This window comes from Mustela nigripes, chromosome 1 (assembly GCF_022355385.1).
Source record: "Mustela nigripes isolate SB6536 chromosome 1, MUSNIG.SB6536, whole genome shotgun sequence".
Classification (NCBI taxonomy): Eukaryota; Metazoa; Chordata; class Mammalia; order Carnivora; family Mustelidae; genus Mustela; species Mustela nigripes.
This window is the reverse complement of record NC_081557.1, coordinates 179,946,055-179,971,785: the sequence shown is the minus strand read 5'-3', so window position 1 is coordinate 179,971,785 and position 25,731 is coordinate 179,946,055. Positions and strand designations below refer to the sequence as shown.

Below are 25,731 nucleotides of genomic sequence, written 5' to 3'. Positions count from 1 at the left end.
CCTTAATAGTTGTAGCAGATAATTTTAAACGCCTCTTACCAGCTGACCTGGGCATACCAAAGTGTGCCACTAACCCAGTCTTCGCGAACGACAGCTCCAGACCAAGAAGAGGGAGAAACGGATTCCAGGGTAAAGGAACAAAATGTATAAAGATATAGGTGTGTGAAATACGTGGTGTATTCTAGGAAAGCAAAGCTTGTAGGGTGGAAACTTCCAATGCAAAGGATGGCAGGGGTTAGGAAATGGTGGAGATTCGACTGGAAAGATAGTCGTCGAACTGCAGAGGGCCTTGAAGGACCAGAGGGTCACTGACTCTATGACTTGAGGCAAACTGGATGAGCCTCAGTTTTCCGAACCTTAAAATGCAGACAACATTATCTTCTCCATGAGGTTGTATTAAATAAGTCATGTGTGTGAAGGACCCGGCAGGGAGCTGCACACAGCGACTGTTGGCAGCAACTCATCGCATTGTTACCCTCACTGCTCCCACAAGGTAAAGGAATACGGACTTTATCGTGTAGTAGAAAGTCTCCAGGATCCTTCAGGAGAAATGCCCCGTGCAGGATCCAAGCAGTTACCTTTAGTGAAGGGAGTGCTCTGGCAGCAGTAGCCGGCATCGTTTGGAGAAAGACGGGATTGCGGGGCTCAATATACTGAATCATTTAATTTCAGTAAATGTTGCTTAGTAGATTACTTCTTAGGTCCTTAAATACGATTTTAAATATTTTTAATGCTGAATAGACTTTTGTGGAGCCTAAGTCATCTTTTTATTGCTTCCCAGGGTCTACAGATATATAATCTCGATCATGTATTTTTCCTTTTGTCATCTTGCCTGATAACTGGCGTCGTGTGTCTATTGTCTCCACAACACTGCTACATTCTTTTCTTTTATTTTTTTTTTAAGATTCTGTTTATTTATTTGACAGACAGAGATCACAAGTAGGCAAAGAGATGGGCAGAGAGGGGGGAAGCAGGCTTCCCGCTGAGCAAGGAGCCCAATGCAGGGCTTGATCCCAGGACCTGAGATCATGACCCGAGCTGAAGGCAGAGGCTTAACCCACTGAGCCACCCAGGCGCCCTAGCACTGCTACATTCTTGTGCATTCTTCCTTGAAATACCATGTTTGGTATAATCTATGTTTACTAAAGTTTTCAAAGAGGAGCTTCTGTTGCACCACGATTCTCAGACTTCTATTTACTTCTGCATCATGGGATTCACTTGGTCTTGAAAGAGTGTTCTTTCTGTAGGCTAAACAAGAAAGTATTTTCCCTGTAATACATCCTCTTACTAGTTTTTCAAAGCATCGTGGTATAGGGACCTACGTTCAAATATTGACTATTTCATTTACAACTTGTATGACTTTGGACAAATCTAAGCCTCAGTTTCCCAGTCTATAAAATGGAGAGAATAGTACTTGCCCAAGGACACAAAAGTTATTAAGAGGATTAAATTATACTGCTTGGCTCATAGAAAATACCTATATTTTAATTTATTAAATATTAATATTTATTAAGTATTAATATTAATAAAATTAATTTGATTTCTTTTCTGATTCCCTTAAAATAAAACTTCCCCACCCAAGATATTTTCTATCATTTTTTTTTTTCTTTCAGGCAGCAGACTGTCCGGGGAAGCTGTTCATCTTCCATTCCTCCTTGCCGACTGCAGAAGCACCAGGGAAGCTCAAAAACAGAGATGACAAAAAGCTGATTAATACAGACAAAGAGAAGGTATTTGTAAACAATGGCCCTTTGAAGTATCTCTGTGTCAGTTTTTAAAGGGGAGTAAAGAAAGAGTGAAGGTTTCCTTTGTGTAAGAAAGGGAGAGTAGCTAAATGTAATGCATAAATCCAGGACATTGTATATTATAGGAATATTTTGAATTGCACATAATTAAAGAAAATTTATATTCTTAGAAAGGCTGATTTCTGAAATATTCCTAAAATAAAATAAGGCCTCAAACATTTTTCATGTGTAATCTGTGTAAGAGACTAGTTGATAAGACCATTATAGAAATGGGAGAAATGGGAGGAGATGCAGGAAGATGATAAAGGTAAAAGGAAAATGTAGACTGCACCATATAACAACATCGCTGAGAGAGGAAGTAGAGGTACCCAGTGCTCAGAGTGTGCTTTGCTCAAATCCTCTGAAGTATAGCCATTGCTGGGGGGTTTAGGTCAGTGGGAAGGTTAAGACCATGATGTAGGCATACTAACCACATGACACCAGACAAGTTGCCCCATGTAGGTCTCTAAAGGTAAGACAGGAGTGTCCGTCTCATTCGCATTGTTGGAGGATCAGATAACATTGCCTGCACACACGTTTCATACAGCAGGAGCCCAGCACACTGTGAGTGCTCAGTGAACGGCTGCTGCTCTAATGATGACCAGAATTCATTCCTTCAGGCCAGTTCACTTAACTGGAAACAATTTCTCTTTCATTTTAAAAGAATTCAACAGAAATTAAAAATTGAAACCAAAAACATTTTGTGGTTTTCTTTTTCCCTTTGTGCATCTTTTCCTTCAGATACTTTTCCAGCCCCAAACCAATGTCTACGACTCTCTGGCCAAAGACTGTGTGGCTCACGGGTGCTGTGTGACCCTCTTCCTCTTTCCCAGCCAGTATGTGGATGTGGCCTCTTTGGGTCTCGTGCCTCAGCTCACCGGAGGAACCCTTTACAAATACAACAATTTCCAGGTAAAAAACAGCAATTTGTTCACCTCAGGTTTTCTACTGCTGTTTGACTTTAGGTGCTTCAATCATTGGTTAAGAAACCTATGCCCCCTTGTGGGCAACTGACAAATGTAACCCACTGAGCCACCCAGGCGCCCTAGCACTGCTACATTCTTGTGCATTCTTCCTTGAAATACCATGTTTGGTATAATCTATGTTTACTAAAGTTTTCAAAGAGGAGCTTCTGTTGCACCACGATTCTCAGACTTCTATTTACTTCTGCATCATGGGATTCACTTGGTCCTGAAAGAGTGTTCTGTAGGCTAAACAAGAAAGTATTTTGTACTTTCTATGGTGTATATGTGATAAAGCAATTGCTTTTCCACTCCCTTAGTGTTTGACAACAGATTGAGCTCATTTATCCTCAGAGGTGAGTTTCAAAGTAACCTTCCTTGATGGGGAAAAGTATATTCTTTATAAAATTTTAGTATTTTAAATATATTTAAGATACTGTTTTTAAAAGTGACTATGTATTTGTTTTAAATTGTTGGGATTTGGGGGATCAATTCATGATGCCGCTCTCTTCCAAGCCTCAATTAAGAGACAGAGTCACGAGATAGTAAAAATGTGAGGAGCACACAGACTCAGGTCTGTGGGCAAGTGGGCTTGCTAATGCTTTACCTTTCGGTGTAACTTAATTAAAGCAAGGCCCAGGGTAGGCACAGTTACAAGCTTCCTTGTGGACAACTATACCTTTAAAACTTAACATATTGAGGGGCAAGAAATGTGTGCCTCCTACAGGCAGGCTGCCTCCCCAGAAAGAAGGTCCAAAATAGAGTAAGCTAGGCCTGCACAATTCCTTTACTCAGACTTACTAACCAGATACGTCACCTGCTCTCACCTGAGAGGAAGGCGTTAGGGGAGTGCCTCTGACTTACATATCTATACATGGCAACATGGAGTGCGAATGAGTGTTTTCCCACATAAATGACAAATGTTAATCATCTATTTTTATTTAGTATCAGTAAAATTATTTTTAATCACCTAGCTACATATTTATATTGCAAACTACTTAAGGGATTTGGTAAAACCAAAGATAGCAAATGAAGTAAAATTGAAAAAGCTTTAAGAATCCTTTCTAAGATGTCTGGATAAAGTGGGTTTTAATCAAGATTTTAAAAAATAAGAATTATTATTTTAAGTATTTTACTGCCATCTGGTGGACACTGATCCTACTTTATTTTTTAGATGCACATGGATAGCCAACAATTTTTGAATGATCTCAGAAATGATATTGAAAAGAAAATAGGATTCGATGCTATTATGAGGATTCGTACCAGCACAGGTAATTTTCAGTTATACTGTTTTTCAGGTTTCTGCTGTGTGATTGTTTTCTTTTCAAAGTAATAACGGACCAGGAACAAAATTTCCCTTTTTCCTCATCATTAGGTTTCAGAGCCACTGATTTCTTTGGTGGAATTTTTATGAACAACACCACTGATGTAGAAATGGCGGCCATTGATTGTGACAAGGCAGTGACTGTGGAGTTCAAGCATGATGACAAACTTGCTGAAGACAGTGGAGCCTTAATCCAGGTGATTCAAAACGTATTCCCTTTTCGGTGTTTTAGTTTGTTACTGACAACAGTCAGTGGGGAGACTAAAATACCATCAACTGAGTCATCTCTCTGTAAAGAAATTCAGCTCTGTTTTTCCGAAAGCAAAAATCATTAGATTACAGCACTCAGTTGTGTAGTCTCTACACCCTCATTTACACATGCTATTTGTATGAAGTCACAATCATATGTCATGACGTGAGAACCCAGCAAACTGTGACCAGTGTGGTAGGCATTAGCAACCTGGCTGCCAGCCATATTCAATTCTTTTAGGCTTTAGCACCCATTCATTCATTTGTTGCATTTCTACAATATGGTAGATACCATGTTAAGTGCATTATTATGTTACATGCAAATATAAATAGAATTTGGTTTTGTAGTAAATAAATTTACATAGACACCATGGAGGTCTTGAATTAAAATAAGAACAATTATATCTAATGGGCATAGTTTTCAGATACTAGCATCATCCTTAAAGAATGGAGAGGGGTGGGGATGCCTGGGTGGCTCAGTCCGTTAAGCGGCTGCCTTCCATTCAGGTCTTGATCTCAGGGTCCTGGGATCAAGTCCCACATCGGGCTCCTTGCTCTGCAGGGAATCTGCTTCTCCCTCTGCCTCTACCTGCCACTCTGCCTGCCTGTACTCTATCTCTCTGACAAATAAATAAATAAATAAATAAATAAAATCTTTAAAAAAAAAAAAAAAGAATGGAGAGGGGTGTTGACAGTTAAGTTGAGGAAGAACTCTAATGTTTATTTTTTGATCACAGATATTTGAAAAAGTGTATACTTATTTTCATTCTTGAAATGCATATATCATTAGTGTGAAACTTAAGTATATCATCAAAGTTAGCCGCATGTTTTTAAGGGCAGTGAAGCTTGAATCGGGCTATAATCATCAACATGAAAGTCTTGTTTCTGGACCTGAATCCCTGGTACTGAAATCTGAGATAAGTGAAAGTAGAATAGCAGTAGATGCAAATAGGTACTTATGTGTGAAAGCCCGGATAAAATTTAAATTTAACCCAGTGGAGAGTTACATAGAAACCCAATGTATGAATTGTTATTATACCTCCCTTATTTGTTACTGTTCAGCCATTAACAATAATAAAAAAAGATCCGTGGAAGAATTTAGAGGTCCCTGAGATGTACACACTGTTCTCTAAGTGTAAATAAGATTAGGCTAGATTGGGTGGACATGTTGATCAGGGAAACATGTGTCCTTGGTATTGCCTCTGCAGTGTGCTGTGCTTTACACGACCATTGGAGGTCAGAGAAGACTTCGGATTCATAATCTGAGCTTGAACTGCAGCTCCCAGTTGGCTGATCTCTATAAGAGCTGTGAGACAGATGCTCTTATCAACTTCTTCGCCAAGTCAGGTAACACTCTGCTAATCCTGTAGTGCTGTGTGTCTTGCCTAGTAAGTCAGTCAAGACTTGTTGGTTAATTGAATTAGTAACTGACAACTACTGTGGTAGCACAGCCTTTTGGTGGGCAGATTCAGAATTTATAAAAGCAGAGTGCCAGGGACAATAGTCAGCATCTCTAATTCCAGATTAAGAATGAAATAACTTAATTCAGGCCCACTCTATACAGTTTTATTCAAAGTTTCTTTCGTGGGGTGGGGGTGGGCTCTGAGTTGAAATTTAGGAAGGTAATACTTAGATTGTCATTATGGTATGTGAGGATGTCCTCTAGCACCTGGGGATAATGGAAAGGGACTCTCCCTAATGTTGGGCTGAACTTGCCTATCCATACCATGATAATTATGAAATGGGAGGGGCCAGAGTTGGAATTTTCTTTGGTTCCTTCTCCCCTCCACAACCTCCATTTGAGATTCTATACGGAGGTTTAGAGGAAAGAGTAATCCAGCCCATAGGAATTCAGAACACCAGAAGATGGCAAATTGGTCTTTCCTTTCTCTGTGTGTAGAGTCTGTTTATAATATTCTGTGGAAAAATCTGGACCAATTACCTGTCTTTTGTTAGAGTAGGCCATTGTTTCCGTTGGGTATGTTGGCATACTTAGTAAAATGGAGAACATTAAAAAATGACTGTAACATTTTAACACTGTTACTCCTTGCTGGGTGGTCTGAAGATAATAGCAGTTTGTTGTTTATTACTATTATCATTTGAAGAGATTGATTCCTGAGCTAAGGCTTTGATGCAATTTTCACTGTTTTGTGCAACTAGCATTTAAAGCAGTTCTTCACCAGCCCTTGAAGGTCATCCGGGAAATCCTGGTTAATCAGACTGCCCATATGTTGGCATGTTACCGAAAGAATTGCGCAAGTCCATCTGCAGCAAGCCAGGTGAGCCACCTACTCTAGTTAGATCCTAAAGCGTTACAAGTGATACTAAATGTGCATTCTTTCAGCATTTGGCTATGGAAGGCTCATGATGTTCCAATCACTTAGATGCTGTGCATAATAAGCTATACAACCAAGACTGAGAATGCCATTTGGGGAGGCTATGGTCTTTTTACAGCCAACATTAAAAAACTTAGTGGCGTTACAAGATGCTTGAACCAAAAAAATGTGTGTGCACATTGGGTTGGCAGTCACTACATTATGTATACATTATGTATAAATAACAGAATGTTATATGTAAGAAATGTCATAATATAAATGGGATTCTCTTTTGCTTATAAAGATGAGTATGTGGTTGAAAATTGTGTGTGCTTAAATATCTTTTCAGGCACATCAATAATCACAGTTGATAAAAGCACCAATGGCAAGAATGATTTCTTTATATTTTATAAACATAAATATAATTTCTAAATATTGGAATTCTTTATATTTAGAAGTTAATAGGTATAAGGGATTTTGAAGGAAATGTTTCTGTGTATCATCTACTAAGATGAAAATTTTAGATCCTTTAAATAAATCTCATTTAGACTCTCTCGGGTAAAAGAAAAAGTAGAACCTCATGTTCACATTTATTTTTATATCTGTTCTCTTATTCACATTTTTCCCTATGTCAGTCAAAGCTAGATGCAACTTTTTGTAGTTTTGTGTTGAATATCTGAATATAGAATTTGGATTGAAAGGGAAAACAGCAACAGATGGGAAATTTTTCTAGTTAATTCATTGTCAAAAGTTAGTGGGTGCTGTGAGGATGTCTGAAACCTCACTCAGAAATAAGCCTTGGGTACCTGGGTGGTTCACTTGGTTGAACCTTTGCGCCTACCTTTGGCTCAAGTCATGACTTCAGGGTCCTAGGATCAAGCCCTGCATTGGACTCCCTGCTCAGCAGGGAGGTGGCTTCTCCCTCTCCCTCTGCCTCCCCACCCTGCACATACAATTGCTTGAGCTTTCTGTCTCTCAAATAAATAAAATCTTTTTTTAAAAAGCCTTTAGTAGCAGAGATAATGCAGATAAAATCAGGGGACCAAATTTCATAATCTGGGTAAAGGAAAATGAAATACAGTTATTAGCTTGGACTTTTCACAAAAATTCCTTTCTCTGCTGTTCTGATTAAATTAGCCACCAATTCTTCTGTCTCCTGTGTTGACAATCACATAAGCAGCTCTTGAATCTCTGTGTAAGTGTCTGTCCTCTTTATTAGCCAGAAGATGTGACACTTCAGTAACTGAATTCCAATATAAGTATGATTTCACAGTGTATTTCTTTAATTTCTACAAAGCCTATCAGGTGCACCTGGATCAAGTCCAACCATGAGCATTTTATACCCCAGTTTTACTGTTTGTTTTAAAGCTCTGGAAACATTATTCTGTCTCTGGAGTATCTCATATTTCAGAAGGAGGTTGAAGGAGAGCAGGTACGGTTAGTGTCCTCTCAGAAAGTTTATTTGCTAATGTTAAAGCAATTGGATTCAAAGACCTTAAGTTAAAAACAAATCTGTTGCCTATTTAAGGAAAGAAATCAAATCTGTTCGTTCCTTCTGGTTTAAAAGTTAAAAGCTTTGTCTCTACTACTAGATCATCTGGTTATGCAGTTTAATTATTTCTGGAGGAAAAACATGATGATCCACATTTTCTCTGAAAAAGTTGATAGAGATTATTCCTGTTCTTATGATGAGATTTTACTTTCTCCATGAACACATTTCAAGTGTGCATTTCAACTATTGATGCGCTTTAAGAAATGACATAATTTAGATACCTTGTGATTATCCAGCATGGAGTGGGGAAAATGTAGGGCTCATAAGACTTAGTGACAGTAGTATATTAAAATACACCATTACTTAGACACGTGAAATGGCTGAACCTGGGGTTGTCTTCAGAGAATATAACTTCAGATGTGCTGCCCTCTCATCGTTTACTTTTTTTTTTAAGATTTTATTTATTTATTTGACAGAGATCACAAGTAGGCAGAGAGGCAGACAGAGACAGGGGGAAGCAGGCTCCCCACCAAGCAGAGAGCCTGATGCAGGGCTTGATGCCAGGACCCTGAGATCATGACCTGAGCTGAAGGCAGAGGCTTTAACCTACTAAGCAACCCAGGCGCCCCTCATCGTTCACTTTTAAGAAACAATACCATAATTCCTAACGGAATTCCCTCTTTTACTGTAGAGCCCAAAGTTTCCTTGATCTAAGTAGGACTTAAGTTGCTGTATACTTGGATTATATGACACTGGACCTCAGAAGATCTACTTTTACTGACTCCCAGGGCCAGGACTAGCTTGAAGCAAGCGAGGCATTTAGGATGCAAAATTTAAGGAGGCATCTATTGTGGAGGTCATATTTTAATGCCAGGTTAAGACCTAAAACTGCAAACAACATGAAATCAATTTGTTAAGCTTACATGAGCAAGGTAAATTTTTTTTTTTATTGAATCTAGTAACTCACTCTTCCGAACTTAAATGCATTACATCGTATGGGAGTACAATGACTTCAAAAGGCAAGTCAAATGCCCTTAACTGCAAAGTAATTGTTTTTTTTTAAGTCATTGTCAATCTGTCATTTCAAAACTCAGAGAAAAATTCTCTAAATTCAATCAAACTTGACTCATGTGAATTTATACACCTTCCTCACCTGTACCTTTTATCCCCAAGAATGACTGTTACTCATGGAGGAGATCCAAGGATGTGGGGAAAGGTTTATAGGGTCCATCTGTTGCCACATTTTCTTCCCCACCACAAAAACATGGGCAAAGAATGTCTCCTTGGTTCTTTTCACCCTAACTCCATTTTTCTTCTTCGTCGTCAGTGTTCCTCCTTATTTATTTATTTACCTCCTCTGTTTTCTTCTGTCTGCCGCCGCTCATCCAGTCTCCTCTGATTGGGCTTTTAGTCTTGTAGGGTCATTGTAGGTCAGGAGGCTCACCCCTTGGTGGCTTTTAGGACATATTTCTAAACTGTCTTAATGTAACCTGATTAATGAGAAGCAACCAGTGAAATTACAAGATAATATTTGAAAAACTGTGTGTACATGCTTCAGTATGAGAATCTAAGAATATTCTTCATTCATAATTTGTAAGACTCCTAACTGGTAACTGGTCCAGAAACAGCATTAAGACCACATGGCTCTGGAATCGGATTATGATATGGTTCTTACATCTTTTGATCATATTTTTCCTTGGTTGAAAAAGTAATGCAGTAGCATATGTTGTCAAATAAAAAGGTTTTATGCTAGAGGAAAAAAAGAAGAGTATTCTACTCTGATGAGGATACATGCATATGACGGTCTTTGATTCTCTGAAAGGGTGTTATAGAAGGAGAGAGGAAATAAACCACAAAATAGAATTGTCCTGAAATATGTTTGCCTGAACCAGTTAGAAAACTGTCTTACACATTCTTTACTTAGTAGACCATGAGAAGAAACTTGCAATATGTAAGGATTTAAATGGAGGAATAAATCCTAAAGATCCTTGAGGGAAAGTTTCTTTTCAGTGTGGATTCTAATAAGCATATATTCTTTTTCCTCATTAAGTGGGAACACTAAGAAAGCAATCGTGAATTTGTAGACCAGATATCCAGAAGTGCTGCATTCTGTTGTTATTTGCAGCATGATAATACAATATGTTTTTGGAACTGTAGGAGTTTGATTTTGCCTGTTACCATTTGGTAGTGACTACCATTAGGTAGTGACACACCTAAATCCAGGAAGTATTTCCTTTTTTAGTTTATAGTGTCACAACCTCCTTATTATGTTTTATTGAGTGATGTGTCTGCCATCTCTGATGGACTTTGGCATCTTGGGACATCGACTGTCCCTTATTCCCCTGACCTATCATTGACAGTTTGCACAGAACCCATGACACGGTGGCATTTAATACATGTTTGATGAGTTTTTGGCTAACTGTGTGAGTTTGAGGTACATGAAGCACGTAAAGGAAGAGATACCTCATGGACAGTTGAAAAAGACACTCTTCTTGAACTCAAGAGGTAGAGATTGGTGACACAGATTAGGATCTCTTTAAAGATTAAAAATCTTGTGAAAGATTTTATTTATTTGACAAGTTAGTGAGAGAGGGAACACAAACAGGGGGAGTGTGAGAGAGAGAGAAGCCAGCCTCCCGCTGAGCAGGGAGGCTGATGTGGGGCTTGATCCCAGGACCCTGGGATCATGACCCGAACCAAAGGCAGATGCTTAACAACTGAGCATCCCAGGTGCCCCAGGAAATCATTTATTAATAAACTTTTGTAATACTGTGTGCTAGGTACCCTTGTAAGTGCTTCACAGATTAATAATCATTTAATCCTCCTAACAATTTCATAATCATGCAGGAGATGGGCTGTTCCAGTTTTAAATGAGAAAATGTAGGACAAGAGAGAATGGTTTGCCCAGGGTCACACACCTGTTAAGAGGCAGACGGAATCGGGTTCTGCCGAAGCACCTAGAGAAACCCAACTGCTGTTGTTTGAATACCTCATGGGTGTCAATTTCTGTACTCTGTGTGCTTGTGTGTGTTATCATTTAATCTTCACAATTACCTCAAAAACAAATGATGTTTTTGTCTTAGAGGTAAAGCTCAGGGGTTCTTTCTCATAAAGGTCAAGCATATGAAACAAATGTCTTTCTCCTTTCAGCTTATATTACCAGATTCCATGAAAGTATTACCAGTGTACATGAATTGTTTGTTAAAAAACTGTGTGCTGCTTAGCAGACCAGAGATCTCAACAGATGAGCGGGCGTACCAGAGACAGCTGGTCATGACCATGGGTGTGGCCGACTCTCAGCTTTTCTTCTACCCACAGCTTCTGCCAATAGTGAGTACAAGGCAGTGGTGCATTTTCTAGACGAGTCTGGAAGGGAATCTATTTTGTCCTTTTCCATATGTTCTATCTGGAACATTTTGTTCTTAAGAAATTTAAAGGCACCAATGACTTTTGAATGTGTCATGTGGGACCAACAGCAGAGGCTCTTTAAGCAAGTATTTTGCATCAACAAGTGTTCAGTGTGGTGATGTTGATGGTGGGAGTTTGGGATGTTCCTATTCCAGGGAATTGCTCAGATAATTGCTTTTCTTTCCTCATGCCCAAATTGGCAGATTGAAGAGTTAGTAATCAAGTTGGAGCCAGCCAACCTTCAGTTGCTTAAGAAATCTACCTTATAGCATCAAAGGCAACTGATATATATGTGTATGGGATCTTATGTGCACACATGTATTTGTTTCTGTACAATGTATGAATGTCTAAAAGTCACCACATTTAACTATGATTCCCTTGACTAAATACAATCAAGGATTTACAAATCAGATATATTTGAGGCCGTCTACACTGTACAAGAGGCCAACTTCACTTGCCCTTGCCTTGGAGAATTTACTTTGCATGTATTTCATTTATTTGAAGTCAGTCCTTAATGTCTTGTATGCCCCTGTGCTCTGCAACTAAGCTCTTTTCCCCTGAGACCTAACAAGTTCAAGTTACAATTGAGGGATAAAAGAGGGGAAGGCTGGTGACTTATTTCTAGTCCCTATATTGAAAGTCATACTCCGGCTCTCAGGAACAGTTCAGTCAGTATTAGAGTTAAATTAGGTTGGAAATTAAAAGCTATCAATTCTTTCAATCACTATGAACACTAGAATTCTTATGAAATGATTGATTTTCAGATAAAAATGAATTAGCAAGAATCTATATGCCAGACAAACTAGAACTCTAACAGATAAGAGCATCACCACTCCACTAAAATCCTCTTGCCAAGGTCACCAGTGGCCAGCATGCTGCTGAATCCAAAGGGCAGTTCTTGGTCCTCCTCTTACCATCACCAGCATCTGACACAGTTTATTTCTCCCTCTGGAGCACCTTCTTCACTTGACTTCTAGTTTCTCTGCTTCCCTGGCCACTTCTCCTACTGCCTTTGCTAGCTTATCCTCTTCTTCCTGTCAGAGTACCCCTGGGGCTCAGTCCTTGGGAAGCTTCTCTTGTCTATCTGCGCTCAACCCTGCTGAGGGCTTATCTCTCTTTTCAGATCCATTTATGTACTGATTACCATGTTTGTATCTCCAGCCGGACCACTGTGCAGAGCTCTAGATGTGTCTATCCTGTAGCCTCCTGAGCATCTCTCTGTGGATGTGTACTGGGCACCTTAAACCAAGCCCTGAGCTCGTCTCCACACCTGCTCTCCTACAGTCTTCTCTGTCCCCATTTACCTCTGCTCTCCCTTGCCAGTTCTTTAGGCCAAAGCTTGCTCTCTTAACCATCACATCTCATCCACCAGTAAACATCCCAGCTCTCCTTTCCAAGAATATCTGGGTTCTGACCACTTTCTCTCCTCATCTGTCACAGCTCAGATTTGAGCATAATCATCTCTCCCGTGGACTATGGCAGAGCCCTCTTAACAACCCTTGAAGCTTGCACATTCGCCTCTCTGGTCTGTGTTCGGCATAAAAGTTAGAGTAGTCCTGTTAAAATTATGAGCTCATGTCCTTACACTACTCAGAACACTCTAGGATTTCCCATTTCAGGAAACACCAAACTTTTTACTGCCTTGGCCCAGTGCCATCTATACTAACCTCTCTCCTTTTCTGTCGGACCTCGTCAACTTCCTCACTCTACCCCAGGCACCCCGGCCTCCTTGCTGATCCTGAAACATCTGAGACAGACTCTTGCCTTAGGATCTTTGCACCAACTATTCCCTCCATCCTGAATGCTCTTCCACAGATATCCCCATGGCCCTGTCTCTCATCTCTTTGGGCAAAATTACCTTCCCAACTAGCCTTCTTAGACTAGGCTATTTGAAGTTGTACTACCAGCACTGACATGCCCTATCCCACTTTCCTGCTGCTTTTCTTCATAGCACTGACACCATTTAAAATTCAATGTATTTTACTTATTTCATTTGTTGCCTCTTATTCCTTCCAAAAAATGGTTAGTGTGCTTGAATAGTTACTGTCTAATGGCTAGAAGAATGCCTGGCACATAGTGGCCACTCATTAAATATTCATTAGAAGGAAAGAAGGGAGGAGGGAGGAAGAAGGGACAGGAAGGATGGCAAACTTACCAACTCTCCTGCCTTTGCCTGCACAGCACACGTTAGATGTCAAAAGTACAGCCCTACCCACCGCTATTCGTTGCTCTGAGTCCCGTCTTTCAGAAGAAGGAATATTCTTATTGGCTAATGGTCTCAACATGTTCTTATGGTTAGGAGTTAGTAGCCCACCAGAACTGATCCAAGGAATATTTAATGTGCCATCTTTTGCGCATATCAACACAGATATGGTGAGTATTTTTTTTTTCATTGTTTTTGTGGTAATGTACAAATTCATAAATGTTTTGTGTTCATGTGCAACCACATATTACAAAGTAGAAAAAACAATAAGGATATAGTTCTTTATAAGAAAGAGAATTGTATGTGTTAATGAATAACAATTAGCTGGTATAAAGTTATTTGTATAAAGTATTATGAAACAACCAAAACATAGACTTTAAAAAGAGATTGCCCAGCACTTCCAAAGCATTTACTGTGTGTTAATCACTGTGCTCTAAATACTTTAAACACATCATCCCATTTAACTGTCACAACAAATCAATGAGACGGATATTATTGTCAACATTGTATAGATGAATCAATTGAGGTTTGGAGACAAGTTCTTTCGGGTAGTCAGTAGCAGAGATGGAAAGTGAATCCAGTTCTCATACTCTGTACTGCTCTTCCTGGTGTGGAACTGCATATTCAAAGGAATGCAGAAATCTTCCCTACATGTTCAGCTGTAGTCCAAGACTGTGTCAGATTAATGGGTTGCAAAGTAATAATCTTACGAAAACAGGTTATATACGCCTCTGTTATAAATAAGTTATATACTCTCCTCATTACAAAAGAGATGTGGATTTGATATAAAATGAATACAAATGATTTTATTTTTAAAGTACTTTAGGAAAAACCAGCAATTATCATTTGTTTAAAAATCAACATTAATTGCAAATTAATTATAGACCATTTTTGCATGAGCATCATTACTATGATGGTTATTGTCTTACTCTGCTTGGTGGTGGATTTCATATGAATGCACATGTAGAACTCAGCAGATAGTTTTTTCCCCAAGACCTCACTTATATGATGGTAAGATGAATTCCCCAATTTCTGTTATGAAGGTAGAGACGTAATATCTTGGAAGAAGGGACAGGGTCAAAATTCCAGCCTAGGTAGGTGATCAGTTTAGAGAGATGCATATCCATTATGAATGTTAAGAAAATATTTTTAAAAGAATTAAAGGTGTCCATACCCCATTAAGAAAATAGTTTTAAGATGAAGATTCAGAAATAGCAAGATGTTTGCACAGGTTAAAATTAGGGCATGATTAGAAAATTACAATTAAAAATAAAAAAATAGAAATAAAATTTAAAAATTAGAATTAATTTTTAAAAATAAAAAAAATGAAAATTCAGTAGGGAAAGAGCTATGAATCTCAAGAATGTTTATATAAAATTTAAGGAAGCCTCCTCATCTGTCACAGTATATTGTTGGAGTAAATGTTAAATGCATATTTGCTGAATTGAATGTTACATATGAAATCGCCACAGAGCAGCACAGTGGTAGGTTTGTGCTTATATCATGTGCCTCCTCTAAGCCTTCTTCAAAAAAGATAAAGAAAAAACCAAATGTCACTTTCATTTTAGAGACAGTTGGCACTTCAAAACATGTATGTGAAGTGTATATGTTATTTGTTACAGAAAAAGATCTGTCTTAGTGTCAAAAAATACCCACCAAAAACGTGAATATAAATAATGAATTTTCTGCCTTTTTTTTTCCCAAAACTTCTGTGAAAAATATTGGCCCTAATCTTTTCCTGAGACTTGTGACTTTGTGGTAAAATGTTCTACCTCGCCTTTTCAGTAGCTAAGTCACAGATGATATATTAGCTCTTGATACTTTTTTTTTTTTTGGATAAGTAATCATAAGCATTTTACTCTTGTCTTATTGGAAGAAGTGAAGTCCAGATCCTTCATGTCCCCCAGAGGCCAGGGGCAGTGGGATGGTTATCTCTTATAAACCATTAGCCGAATTTCAAGGGTATCTCAGGGGCCATATTCCTCTTGAGAAATCAGCATTTGATGGTTTGTCTTAATTTTGAAACAGTGGTATTTGGATGGCATTTTCTAAATATGGTAACAATTCATGGTCCTGAAGTGGATCCACTGAAGGAATAAAGTTCATCTTTTCTCCCATGACAAAGCCCTGAAGTAGCCATCTTACAAAGGGATTAAACATCATGGTGAATGATCCAAAGATCCAAAGATATCCTTTGTATATACCTGTTGTGTCATTTCAGTGGTGTACATGTGTCAAATTCTAGAGAAGGGAGTTTATTTTCAATAGAGAGTTAGTTGGTGGAAATGTATCCCAATAAGAATGAATAATTTTTAGTGCATTTTTTTCACATTTTTGGTTTTTAGGTAAAGGAACTAAGCTAATAATCAAAGATATGGTGTAGAAGGGTGTTTTCTAACTTCAACATGCTAATAATTTCATTGCTGCTTCTGTCTAAATGCTGTCAATTACATTGAAACTTTAACTTTGGTTTTCTTAAATTTAGACAACACTGCCTGAAGTTGGAAACCCATACTCTCAAACACTCAGAATGATAATCAGTATTATCCAACAAAAGAGACCATATTCAATGAAGGTAAGAATGAGATTTTTTTTTCCCTTTCTTTAAGTGTTTATTTGTATTTCATTACAGACTTTGTAAATGCATGTCCTATATTTTTATAACATGGTCTTTGGTAGAAAACTCACACTAACCTCTAATATATCTACCTGTTCAACAGATGCAAACATAAAAAAAATAATAATAATAAGTAAATAGGTATCACCACAGGTTGCCCATGGGTTATTTTAGTAATTATTAACTTAGTAATCAACAACTTCTTTATGGCTTAGTAACAGCTGATATCATTAACAGACTATGAAATGACTGCCTTCGGGGCTTAAAATTACTTAGTTATATAGAACTATCATTCAGGACACCTTTAAAATTTTATTTTTACAACTTTAGATTTGTGATCTCTGAGAAGTTTGTTATCCTAGCCCTTCTAAGCCCTTCAAGCCTTTAAGTTTAATAAAAGAATATAAACTGTCTATAACTCGGGAAGATTATGCCTTGTTACTGAGTCCCAGCTACTCACCTATCTTCCTTCTCAAGCTCAAGGTGAAAGTCTCCTGGAGTTTGAGATGTACAAATGGTGATGGTTTATTACTGTACTACTCCCTGCAGTGGTATAGGACACTCACCTGGAGGCAGGCCTCTGCAATAGCCAGGGACTTAGGGGTCATTTTTCCCTGAAATATACACGATATTAATGTAAATCAACATCCTTAGCCGTGAAAGATATTCATGCATGCACACATCAACTTTAGGCAGTACTGAGGTAAACCGAATTAGTGCAGAGCTTTGTAATCTCGAGGATGACTGGGTGAACACAGAACATTTCTAGAACTGTTCTCATACCATATGGCATCTACTTGGCTTCAGTTTTAGGGTAGGACCTAGACATGGCAGAGAAGGCTCACAGTAAAAACATTTTTCATAGGACACTCTCTGAAGGCCTTGGAGGCATGTAATTAAATCTATGGTTTCATGAAACAAAAAAAGAGAACCAGTGGTATTGAGTGCAGAGCAGTGACGATCCATCGACCTTCATCCCAGTTGTGGGAGCGGGATCCCCACCACCTGCCCCGTTTGCAGAGAAGAGGCTAAACGTGGAGACCATCCTTGTGCTCAGGAGCCTCTCCTTCCAGGGAAAATAAAACCTGTCTCTCTGCTTTCTCCCACCTGCTCTAATAGTGCATGTTAGCTTTAATAAGTCATGTTGGCTTTAATTATAAAAATATCTGGGATAAGCTCTGGACACATGTGAATAAGATACAAGCAGTTCCATGTTAAATAATTTTGGCTTGACTACTTAAGTCAAATTTTCTTATGTGCCACTTGCAAATATATCTGTTGTTAATAAGACTTCTTTGGCCTTTTCAGGGTACTATCTGTATTACAAATTTGAAAATTTAAAATCTGTAGTGGTTAGAGTTGAAAGGACTCTAGAAGACACCTGGTCTAACTGCTGCCTTTCAGCATGCTCCAGCACCAACTAACAGATATGGAAGTTTCTGGGTTTCTGTCTCACAGCTGGATCAGGACAGATGAAGTCTAGCCCCCGGTGCTTAGTCCAATGCACATAGCATTATACCTTTGGTCCTCACTTTTGGAAAATAGACCACACAAAGGAAATAAAAACACATTTATAGAGTCTTTAGATCTTTTTTAAAGAGTCAGGATTGAAGAGGAGAATTAAAAAACTGGAATGAAAGGGTCAAGAACAGCAAAATCAAATCCAGAAGGCCCTGCTGCCTTCTGGGGTATGCTCATTAGCTTTTTAAACAATCCTCTTATCATGCCTTCGTGGTCTTGCATTCGTGGGGGACAAAAAGAAAGATTGGTATCACGCGATATCTGGGAAGACTACCGAAATGAGACGTCTCACTGATAAATTCTAGTCCTGCCCTGCTCCAAGTTCTCTGTGTTCCCAGTGTTTGCCATTCTCTTCTTCCCTGTGTGTTTTCTAGATTAGTCCCTTCCCATTGGCTCCTTTCAGTTTATAAGCCGTTCGAATCTCCCTTTATCGAAGCTCCTGATTCTCCAAGATTCTGCTTCCCTTTTCTTTGATTTCATTCTACAAACTTGTATTAAGTACTAGCAAGGTACCGGGCGTTTTATCACCATGCTTCTTGAAAAAGCTATCTGTTAACTGCATATATTCCCTTATTCCCATGTCTCCAGCTATCTGAAATGGCCAAACAGCTAAAGAAATTGATTCTCAGTCCCTTGACAACAATTGCAAAATTGAATATTACCGTTTTCCTCCAATTTTCTCTTCTGTCAGTTTTCAAAATGTCATATTCTCATGATGCTTCTTTCTCAACTGACCTTTTTCTTTAGATTCTTTCGTTTATCTGCCCCTTAAGAAGAGTTGGCATTCCCCGGAGTTGTGTCTGCTGCTCTCTTCTCATTCAGCTCGTTCTTTGGGGTGATCCTAATCACTCTCATTATTTAATACTGTTTCATAGGAGGCAGGCCATGAGAAATGAGAATGGCTCTTGAAGTGCTATGATTCTTTAAGGTGCCTGGTACCGTGACCTAAAGAAGATAAACGGGGACTACCCGAGATAGTCGGTTCTTCCGTGAAGAGGGTACACATGAGGCTGGGAGGGACACCAGCAATGATCATTTTCATATCTTCTTCCCACTCTACAAGGCTAGTTCCCTCCCTATAGCATGGTAAAGGAAGGGGGCTGATAAAATACGGATTCCCCAGTGCATCCCAGTATTTTTTCCTCTTAGTTGTATGGTTTACTCCTTAAGAAGATCACCAGCATGTCGAGACAACTAAGATGGCTTGCCACCACTTCCATGAATCTGCTTCCTGAGACCTTCCACCATACTTTCTGTGTCATTCTGGAACTAGTAGTGGGATGTTCAACTTTGTCTATAGAAACTCAAATGGTAGAGCCAGAATTTTTTTTTTTTTAAGAATTTATTGATTTATTTGAGAGACAGAAACAGCATGAGCAGAGGGAAGGGTAGAGGGGGAGGCAGAAACAGACTCCCTGCTGAGGAGGGGAGCCTAATGTGGGGCTCCATCCCAGGACCCCGAGATCATGACTTGAGTTGAAGTCAGATGTTTAAGCAACAGAACCACCCACGTGTCCTGAATCAGGGTATTTGTTTTTTTACCTTAAAGCTAAGTTTCTCCCTAAGGTGAAATTCATTTCCTATTCTATTTCCACCTCAGATCATAGCCAGACACCCTTCATCGAAGGAGGTTTTACAGTGATCACCACTGGAAAATAAATAACCCAAGTGATATGGACTTCCTCCCATTAATTCCCATAGACAAATTAAATTCTAAAAAGATTAGAGTCTCAAATCCTTCCCTTCACAATGTCTCATTCTGCCCAGTGTCAGCCTGGGCTGTTTCACTGAGGCCAGACCCACATTGCTCTTGCCTGTCAGGGACAGTCATAACCAGTAAAAAGAAAATGGCCTTGGCTTCAGGCTCACCAGGCTGCAAGTTTTAATCTCCTTTGGAGAAGTTTCCGTTGAAGGTTAGTTGTGCTTCCCTGTGTTGGGGTGGAGGTGCGCCCATCCACACTGCTGTTCCAGTGCAGCATCCCCATGCCTGGCAATGACACCTGAAAGCCAAGACACCACACCTTTTCTGTACCCATATAAGTTCGCTGAGCAGTAGTGGTGGCAGCAGCTGTTGTATTTTTATCAGGCCAGGGGTGGTTTAAAGCTTATCAGCTTAGGGGCCAGGCCAAAATAGCATAAAGGAAAGAAAGCAAATTGTGTTGACAGTATCATTCTACTTGGTAACTAAAGCAAAACTAGGGAGGGCCAGTCCCTCCCGGCCGAAATGCAATGTACCTTCCTCCCTGCAGCCAGTAACTGCAGACCTTTCTGGTGGTTTCACTAGGTGAGAGCAAGTGAGGGGAATGCCATGAAGCAGGCAGGGAGACCTTGTTTTGTGTGTGTGCTCCGTTAACTCCACTCATAGCTCAGTAGATAACAAATTCTGACCATTCAGATTGTCATCTGTGACTACCTGAAAACAGGAGTGAGTGAGTGAGTAAGGACCAGGGCTCCAAGTGTTCTGCCAAGGCTGCCCCCTTCTGGGCTTTTTTCCCATGCACCTCTTCCCCTAGGGCAGCATTGTCCAATAATGCAAGCTGCATATGTAATTCTGCATTTCTTAGTAGTCATGTTAGAAATGTACAAGAGTCATTTTAGTAATCTATTATTATTAACCCAGTATATCCAAAATAGCATTTCCATATGGATATGCAGTTAGTGAGTTTTACGTTTTCTTTTTCTCAAAATCTTAGAAATCCATTGTGTTAATTTTACATTTACAACACAACCCAATTCAGACTAGCCATGTTTCAAGTGATTGATAATCACGTGTTGCTGGTGGCTACAGTACTGGACTGCACAGCCCTAGATCATTGTTATGTGCAGGGAACAAGGGTCCCCTGTACAGTCCACCTCTGTAGTGCCTCTCAGTTGTTTCTTTTTCTTCCTTTTTTTTTCAGTAGGTTCCATGCCTAATGTGGGGCTTGAACTCAGGACACTGAGATCAAGGGTCACATTCTCTACCCATGTAGCACCTCTCAAATCTCTTCCCTTCCCATCTTCACTGCCCTGTACTTCAAATCCCGATTGCCTCCCAACCTCAGTGCCTCCAACTGCTTCCTGATGAGTTTCCCTCATCTCGTAGTGCTACTAGTTAACTCATTTTGTCCTGAAGCACTTTCACTAGATCACAATTCCTACAAAAGCTCAGACTCATTTAAATAGTTTTCCCTAACCTTGAGGTGGTTTGTCCCTAACTTTTCTCTGACTTTAAGACTATTAATTCATGGGGCACCTGGGTGGCTCAGTGGGTTAAGGCCTCTGCCTACGGCTCAGGTCATGATCTCAGGTTCCTGGGATCGAGCCCCGCACCAGGCTCTCTGCTCAGCAGAGAGCCTGCTTCCTCCTCTCTCTGCCTGCCTCTCTGACTATGTGTGACCTCCCCCACCCCCGTCAAATAAATAAAAAATATCTTAAAAAAAAAAAAAAAAAGACTATTAATTCATTTTGCTAGCCATGTCTGTCTTTGGTACATGGTGCATGGCACCCCATTATGGAATGCCCTCTAAGCCCACCTCACCCCTATCTTTAAGGAAATCCTACATGATCCTTTAAGGCTCAAGTGATCATTATTACTACTGTGAAGCCTTTCCCATGGTGCTTTGCTTATGTTTCATCGTTGCCACTTAGTGTTGTATGTCTTGGGTTTTTATGGTTTTGGGGTCAGTGACTCCCTCCACTCTGGATAATGAACACTTTCCCATCATCCTCCAAGGCCTCATACACAATGTACATTAAATAATTTTGGTGAAATATAGGCATATAAAATTGAGCCACATTCAGAGAATGTTTATAACCACCAGCCTTATTTTTTTCCTAGCTGACAATAGTAAAGCAGCGGGAGCAGCCAGAAATGGTTTTCCGACAGTTCCTGGTAGAAGACAAAGGACTTTATGGAGGATCATCTTATGTGGATTTCCTTTGTTGTGTTCACAAAGAGATCTGCCAGCTGCTTAATTAATTGAATCTTCTCTATTGTTGATGTTACATTTCTAAGGAGATAATCTCCTTCTTGGTGCCTAATTCTCCAGATGATAACAGGCTAGTTTTGATTTCTTGCTCATTTTCAAAATAGCTTTCCAGGACATTTAGGACTTAAGCTTTGGTGCTCAGGTATAAAAGTCAATGAAGGTACAATTGTACCTTTATAAAGGGAACAGTCTATTTCTGATTGCACAATTTCTAACTGTTAAAAGTGATACAGTTTGCATTTCATGAAAGGCTTAGTTTACAGAACTATAAACATTCTCAATTTTCTTTCTTTGTGCTAGACATATAAATTATTTTTCAAAATGTAAAGATTTGAGGTTAAAAAGTTGTCTTGGCTCTCCCATTTGCAGTGAGGGAAAAAATACAATTTTTACATTATACTTAATTTTTTTAAACCATGTAACACCCATTGAACATGTTTTTCAACTTAAGGTTTGCATAGCAGACTTTTAATAACCTTGGAATCTATTTGGTAGAACAATTTATGTTCTACTTTTTTTTTTCATAATTATATGTTGTGTATGTTAAAACTGTTTTCCAGTTGTTGTCTATAAAACTGTCTTTATCTATATTCTTAATGGTTCTCTGTACAATTTTGAGGGTTTCTACCTGTATATAATGGATATTAACTGGTACCAATAAATCACTTCATATGCTCTTACTCAACAGGTAGAGATTTTTTTAGGTCTTTTGAGATTTTAAAAAGAAATAAGGGTGGTATTCATGTCTTGGAAAAGTTGTTTAAATGGCTTACTAAGAAAAAATTTGGAAAACTAAAGTTTTTTTTTTTGAGGGTTGGGAAGTGTTAGGTGAATAAATCAACCTAAGAAATATCAGACAGTGTACTTGAGAAATGCATTTTTAAAAATTCTCTGATATGTCCTTGTGGACAGATTAATAGAAATGGCCTATATGAGACCATTATTAAAGAATATATATAAACCTAGGAGAGTGGTTTTGAGTGGTCTGACACAAGCGTCTGAACTGTATCTGCCCTGTTCAACTTTGGTATCAGTGATATGAATAAATAAGAAGAGTTAAGTATATTGAGTACCTACAATGTCCTAAGAACCGCACTGGGTGTTTTGCAAACATTTATTCCTCATGGTAACTCCACTTTTATTACCAGTCCCATTCACAGGTGAAGAAATAGACTTGAAGTGATTAAATCAGGACCTGTCTACGATTACGCAGCTAATAAGGTTTATTCATAAATTAATAGATGTCATGAAATTGAGTAGAACAACAAATACACTAACAAGATTAAACTCTATTCCCATGTTAGACAACTGGCATGATGTTTCATATTGACTTGGATGAGTTTAAGAAGAAATGTATAATCCTGAACCAGTGTCCAAAAAAAATGTACATGCAGATGCTCCTTGGAAACAACAGTACTTAAAAAAGAACTGAGGGAGTTTGTCAGCATGAATCTACAGTGGGAGAAAAGCAGATGTAATCAAGTTACTCTCTTACAGGGATAGGCTGTCAGATGAGTATAGCAATGGCCCTCCTCTGAGATGAGACCAGACCACACCTACATACGTGTTCAGTTCAAGGTACCATGCTCTATGTAAACTAGAAGGCCAGAGCACATTCCTTTATTCACTTGAAGATAGTCTAAGGATTGTTCTGTATTTGCCTACAGTAGAAAAACAGAACCAATACAAAGAAGTGACAAGGTACAGCTCAGTTGAATGAAGAACCTACTAAGTAATTAGGTGCTCAAAGAATGTGCCATTCTATAAAGTAGTATGGTCTAACTTAAATATCATACTTCTTCTATGTGCCAAGCACTCTGCCCTTTACTGGAGAGACAAACAGTGAGCAGCACAAACAAAACCCCTGCCATCTTGACAGTTAAAGTGGTTTTCATAAATGGTGTAACAAGCCATTACATTTTATTTTTTTGTATATATAAATTTTATATGTATACATTTATAAATATTTATGTATTATATATACATTTATATATATAATATATAATTTATATAACATTATATTATATATATATATGATATATAGATTCCTGATATATCTATATGTCAGGGATATGTGACCTAGTCTAGCTAGGGGGCAAGGTCTAGTCCATAAAGATTTCCCATTAATTATACTGAAGCTGAGATTTGAAAGAATTAGTAGACATGAGCCAGGTAATTGAAAGAATTTGCAAGGTAGCTTGTAAACTATGCAAGTGAGATATATTACAGCACCTAAAAATATGGGCCTGAGGCTCAGGAGTGAGCTCTGGGCTGGAAATTTGCAAGTCATCTACATACAGAGAAAAAGAAATAGTACAAAATAGATGAAAAAACCCAGGGCAATTCTGTTGTGAGAGGGCAGCAAATCCCTGAGACAGATAATGAAGTGGAAACCTGAGAAGACTGGGAGAAGGGCCAGAGAGGTTAAGAAGGAAAACCTGGCAATAGGACATCATAAAACCAAGGTAAGAGGGGGGCATGGAAAGAGTGGGCAACCAAGTTACAGCCTTTCCCTTTGGGAAAAGGAAGTTAAAGACTAAAAGGTATGTTGGAATTAGTAAAAAGGTCATGGGTGAGTTTGGTGACAACCCTTTTACAGGCTCAATGAACTTGAATGCTAGATTGGAATAAGTTGAGCAACAGGAGTCAGAGGGGAGGCAACTCAAGAAGGGGATCAGAGAGTCACAGAGGAAGGACAGGATTTATTTTAAGACTGTCAGGGATTTGACATTTAAACACTGATGGAAAGAAGCCAGTATTATATTGGAAGAATAAATAGTAGCAGTAGTTACATCAACTCAAAAAAAAAAAAAATGTTGAAGACTGAACAGAGAAAAAATATTTGGAAGAGTAAGATTCTTGGAAGATAGAAGGTAATATAATACGGAGTACAAATGGAGATTAGCTTTCAATGGGAAAAGAAATCCAATACATAATGGAAATGCTCCAATGAATCCTGAAGGACCACTTTCCACCAAAAATGGTGAGTGCTATTCCACGGTGTTTGGAAATAGTACATTCCCTTTCCTAAACCTTGAGAACAATAGATCCTCATGGGCTATGGAACCACTGAGATGGATTTCTATACCAGCTCCATGTGAAATGGAACTTCGGGGCAAGTTAGAAACCTTTCTGTGCCTTGGTTTCCTACTCATTTGTTTGAAATATTAGGTTAATAAGTGTAAAGGGCTTAGACTAGTCCCTGACACATAGTGCTATTTAAGTGTTCATTGCTGTTATTTTATTGGTTTTTTTTTTTATTAAACATGCAAAAGATCATGAAAACTAGGACTAATCTGGCTCCTAGTTGTATTTGCTTTTATGCCGTATCTTAACCAATAGCCTCAAAACCAAGCTATCTTTCAATGCTATAGAAATGTCCAATTAAAAGATGGTTTCAGATATTAAAATAAATATATCAATATGAGGAAACTATAGCCTAAACTACTTTAAAGTGTTAAAAACCAAAACTCCAGTAAAATATAAGCCAAAGACAAGAATTTATATTTTGCATTTGGAGGAGCCATTATGAAGAAGTAAGTATTTACTCAAAAGAATACACATCTTTGAGGAAGTTACTAAATGGCTCTACCTTCACTTCTACAAATCTAACCTAATGACAGGAGACTGAGAATAACTAGGAATGGTATGTTAATTTTTTTTTTTAAATGTTCAGTCAGATGGGAACATGCTTCTTAATAAAACAATAAGAGTAAGAACCAAATTTTCAGATCATGTTTTGGAATATGGAAAGATACATGAAATTGAACTTCTGCTCCACTAGGAGGCATTATACTCTAAAGTGTCCGAAACCTTTCAGAATGGTTGGTCAATCTTTCAGAAAAGGCAATTCTCTGGGGAGAACTGACTTTGTAAATTTTAACT

At 38.7% G+C, this 25,731-nt stretch overlaps 1 protein-coding gene across 3 annotated transcripts in view; it reads left to right on the top strand.

The window, feature by feature from the left end:
• Nucleotides 1-22,811, top strand: part of SEC24D (SEC24 homolog D, COPII coat complex component) — a 103,854-nt gene extending 81,043 nt beyond the window's left edge. For all 3 annotated transcript variants that reach the window (XM_059377836.1, XM_059377826.1, XM_059377817.1), the window contains exons 14-23: nt 1,614-1,730; nt 2,526-2,696; nt 3,921-4,017; nt 4,122-4,267; nt 5,528-5,666; nt 6,480-6,598; nt 11,277-11,456; nt 13,716-13,907; nt 16,223-16,312; nt 21,696-22,811. In XM_059377836.1, the coding sequence (XP_059233819.1) occupies nt 1,614-1,730; nt 2,526-2,696; nt 3,921-4,017; nt 4,122-4,267; nt 5,528-5,666; nt 6,480-6,598; nt 11,277-11,456; nt 13,716-13,907; nt 16,223-16,312; nt 21,696-21,836 (1,392 nt within the window). In that variant the 3' untranslated portion in view covers nt 21,837-22,811. The remainder of the gene's footprint in view (nt 1-1,613; nt 1,731-2,525; nt 2,697-3,920; nt 4,018-4,121; nt 4,268-5,527; nt 5,667-6,479; nt 6,599-11,276; nt 11,457-13,715; nt 13,908-16,222; nt 16,313-21,695) is intronic.
• The last annotated feature ends 2,920 nt before the right edge of the window (nt 22,812-25,731 follow it).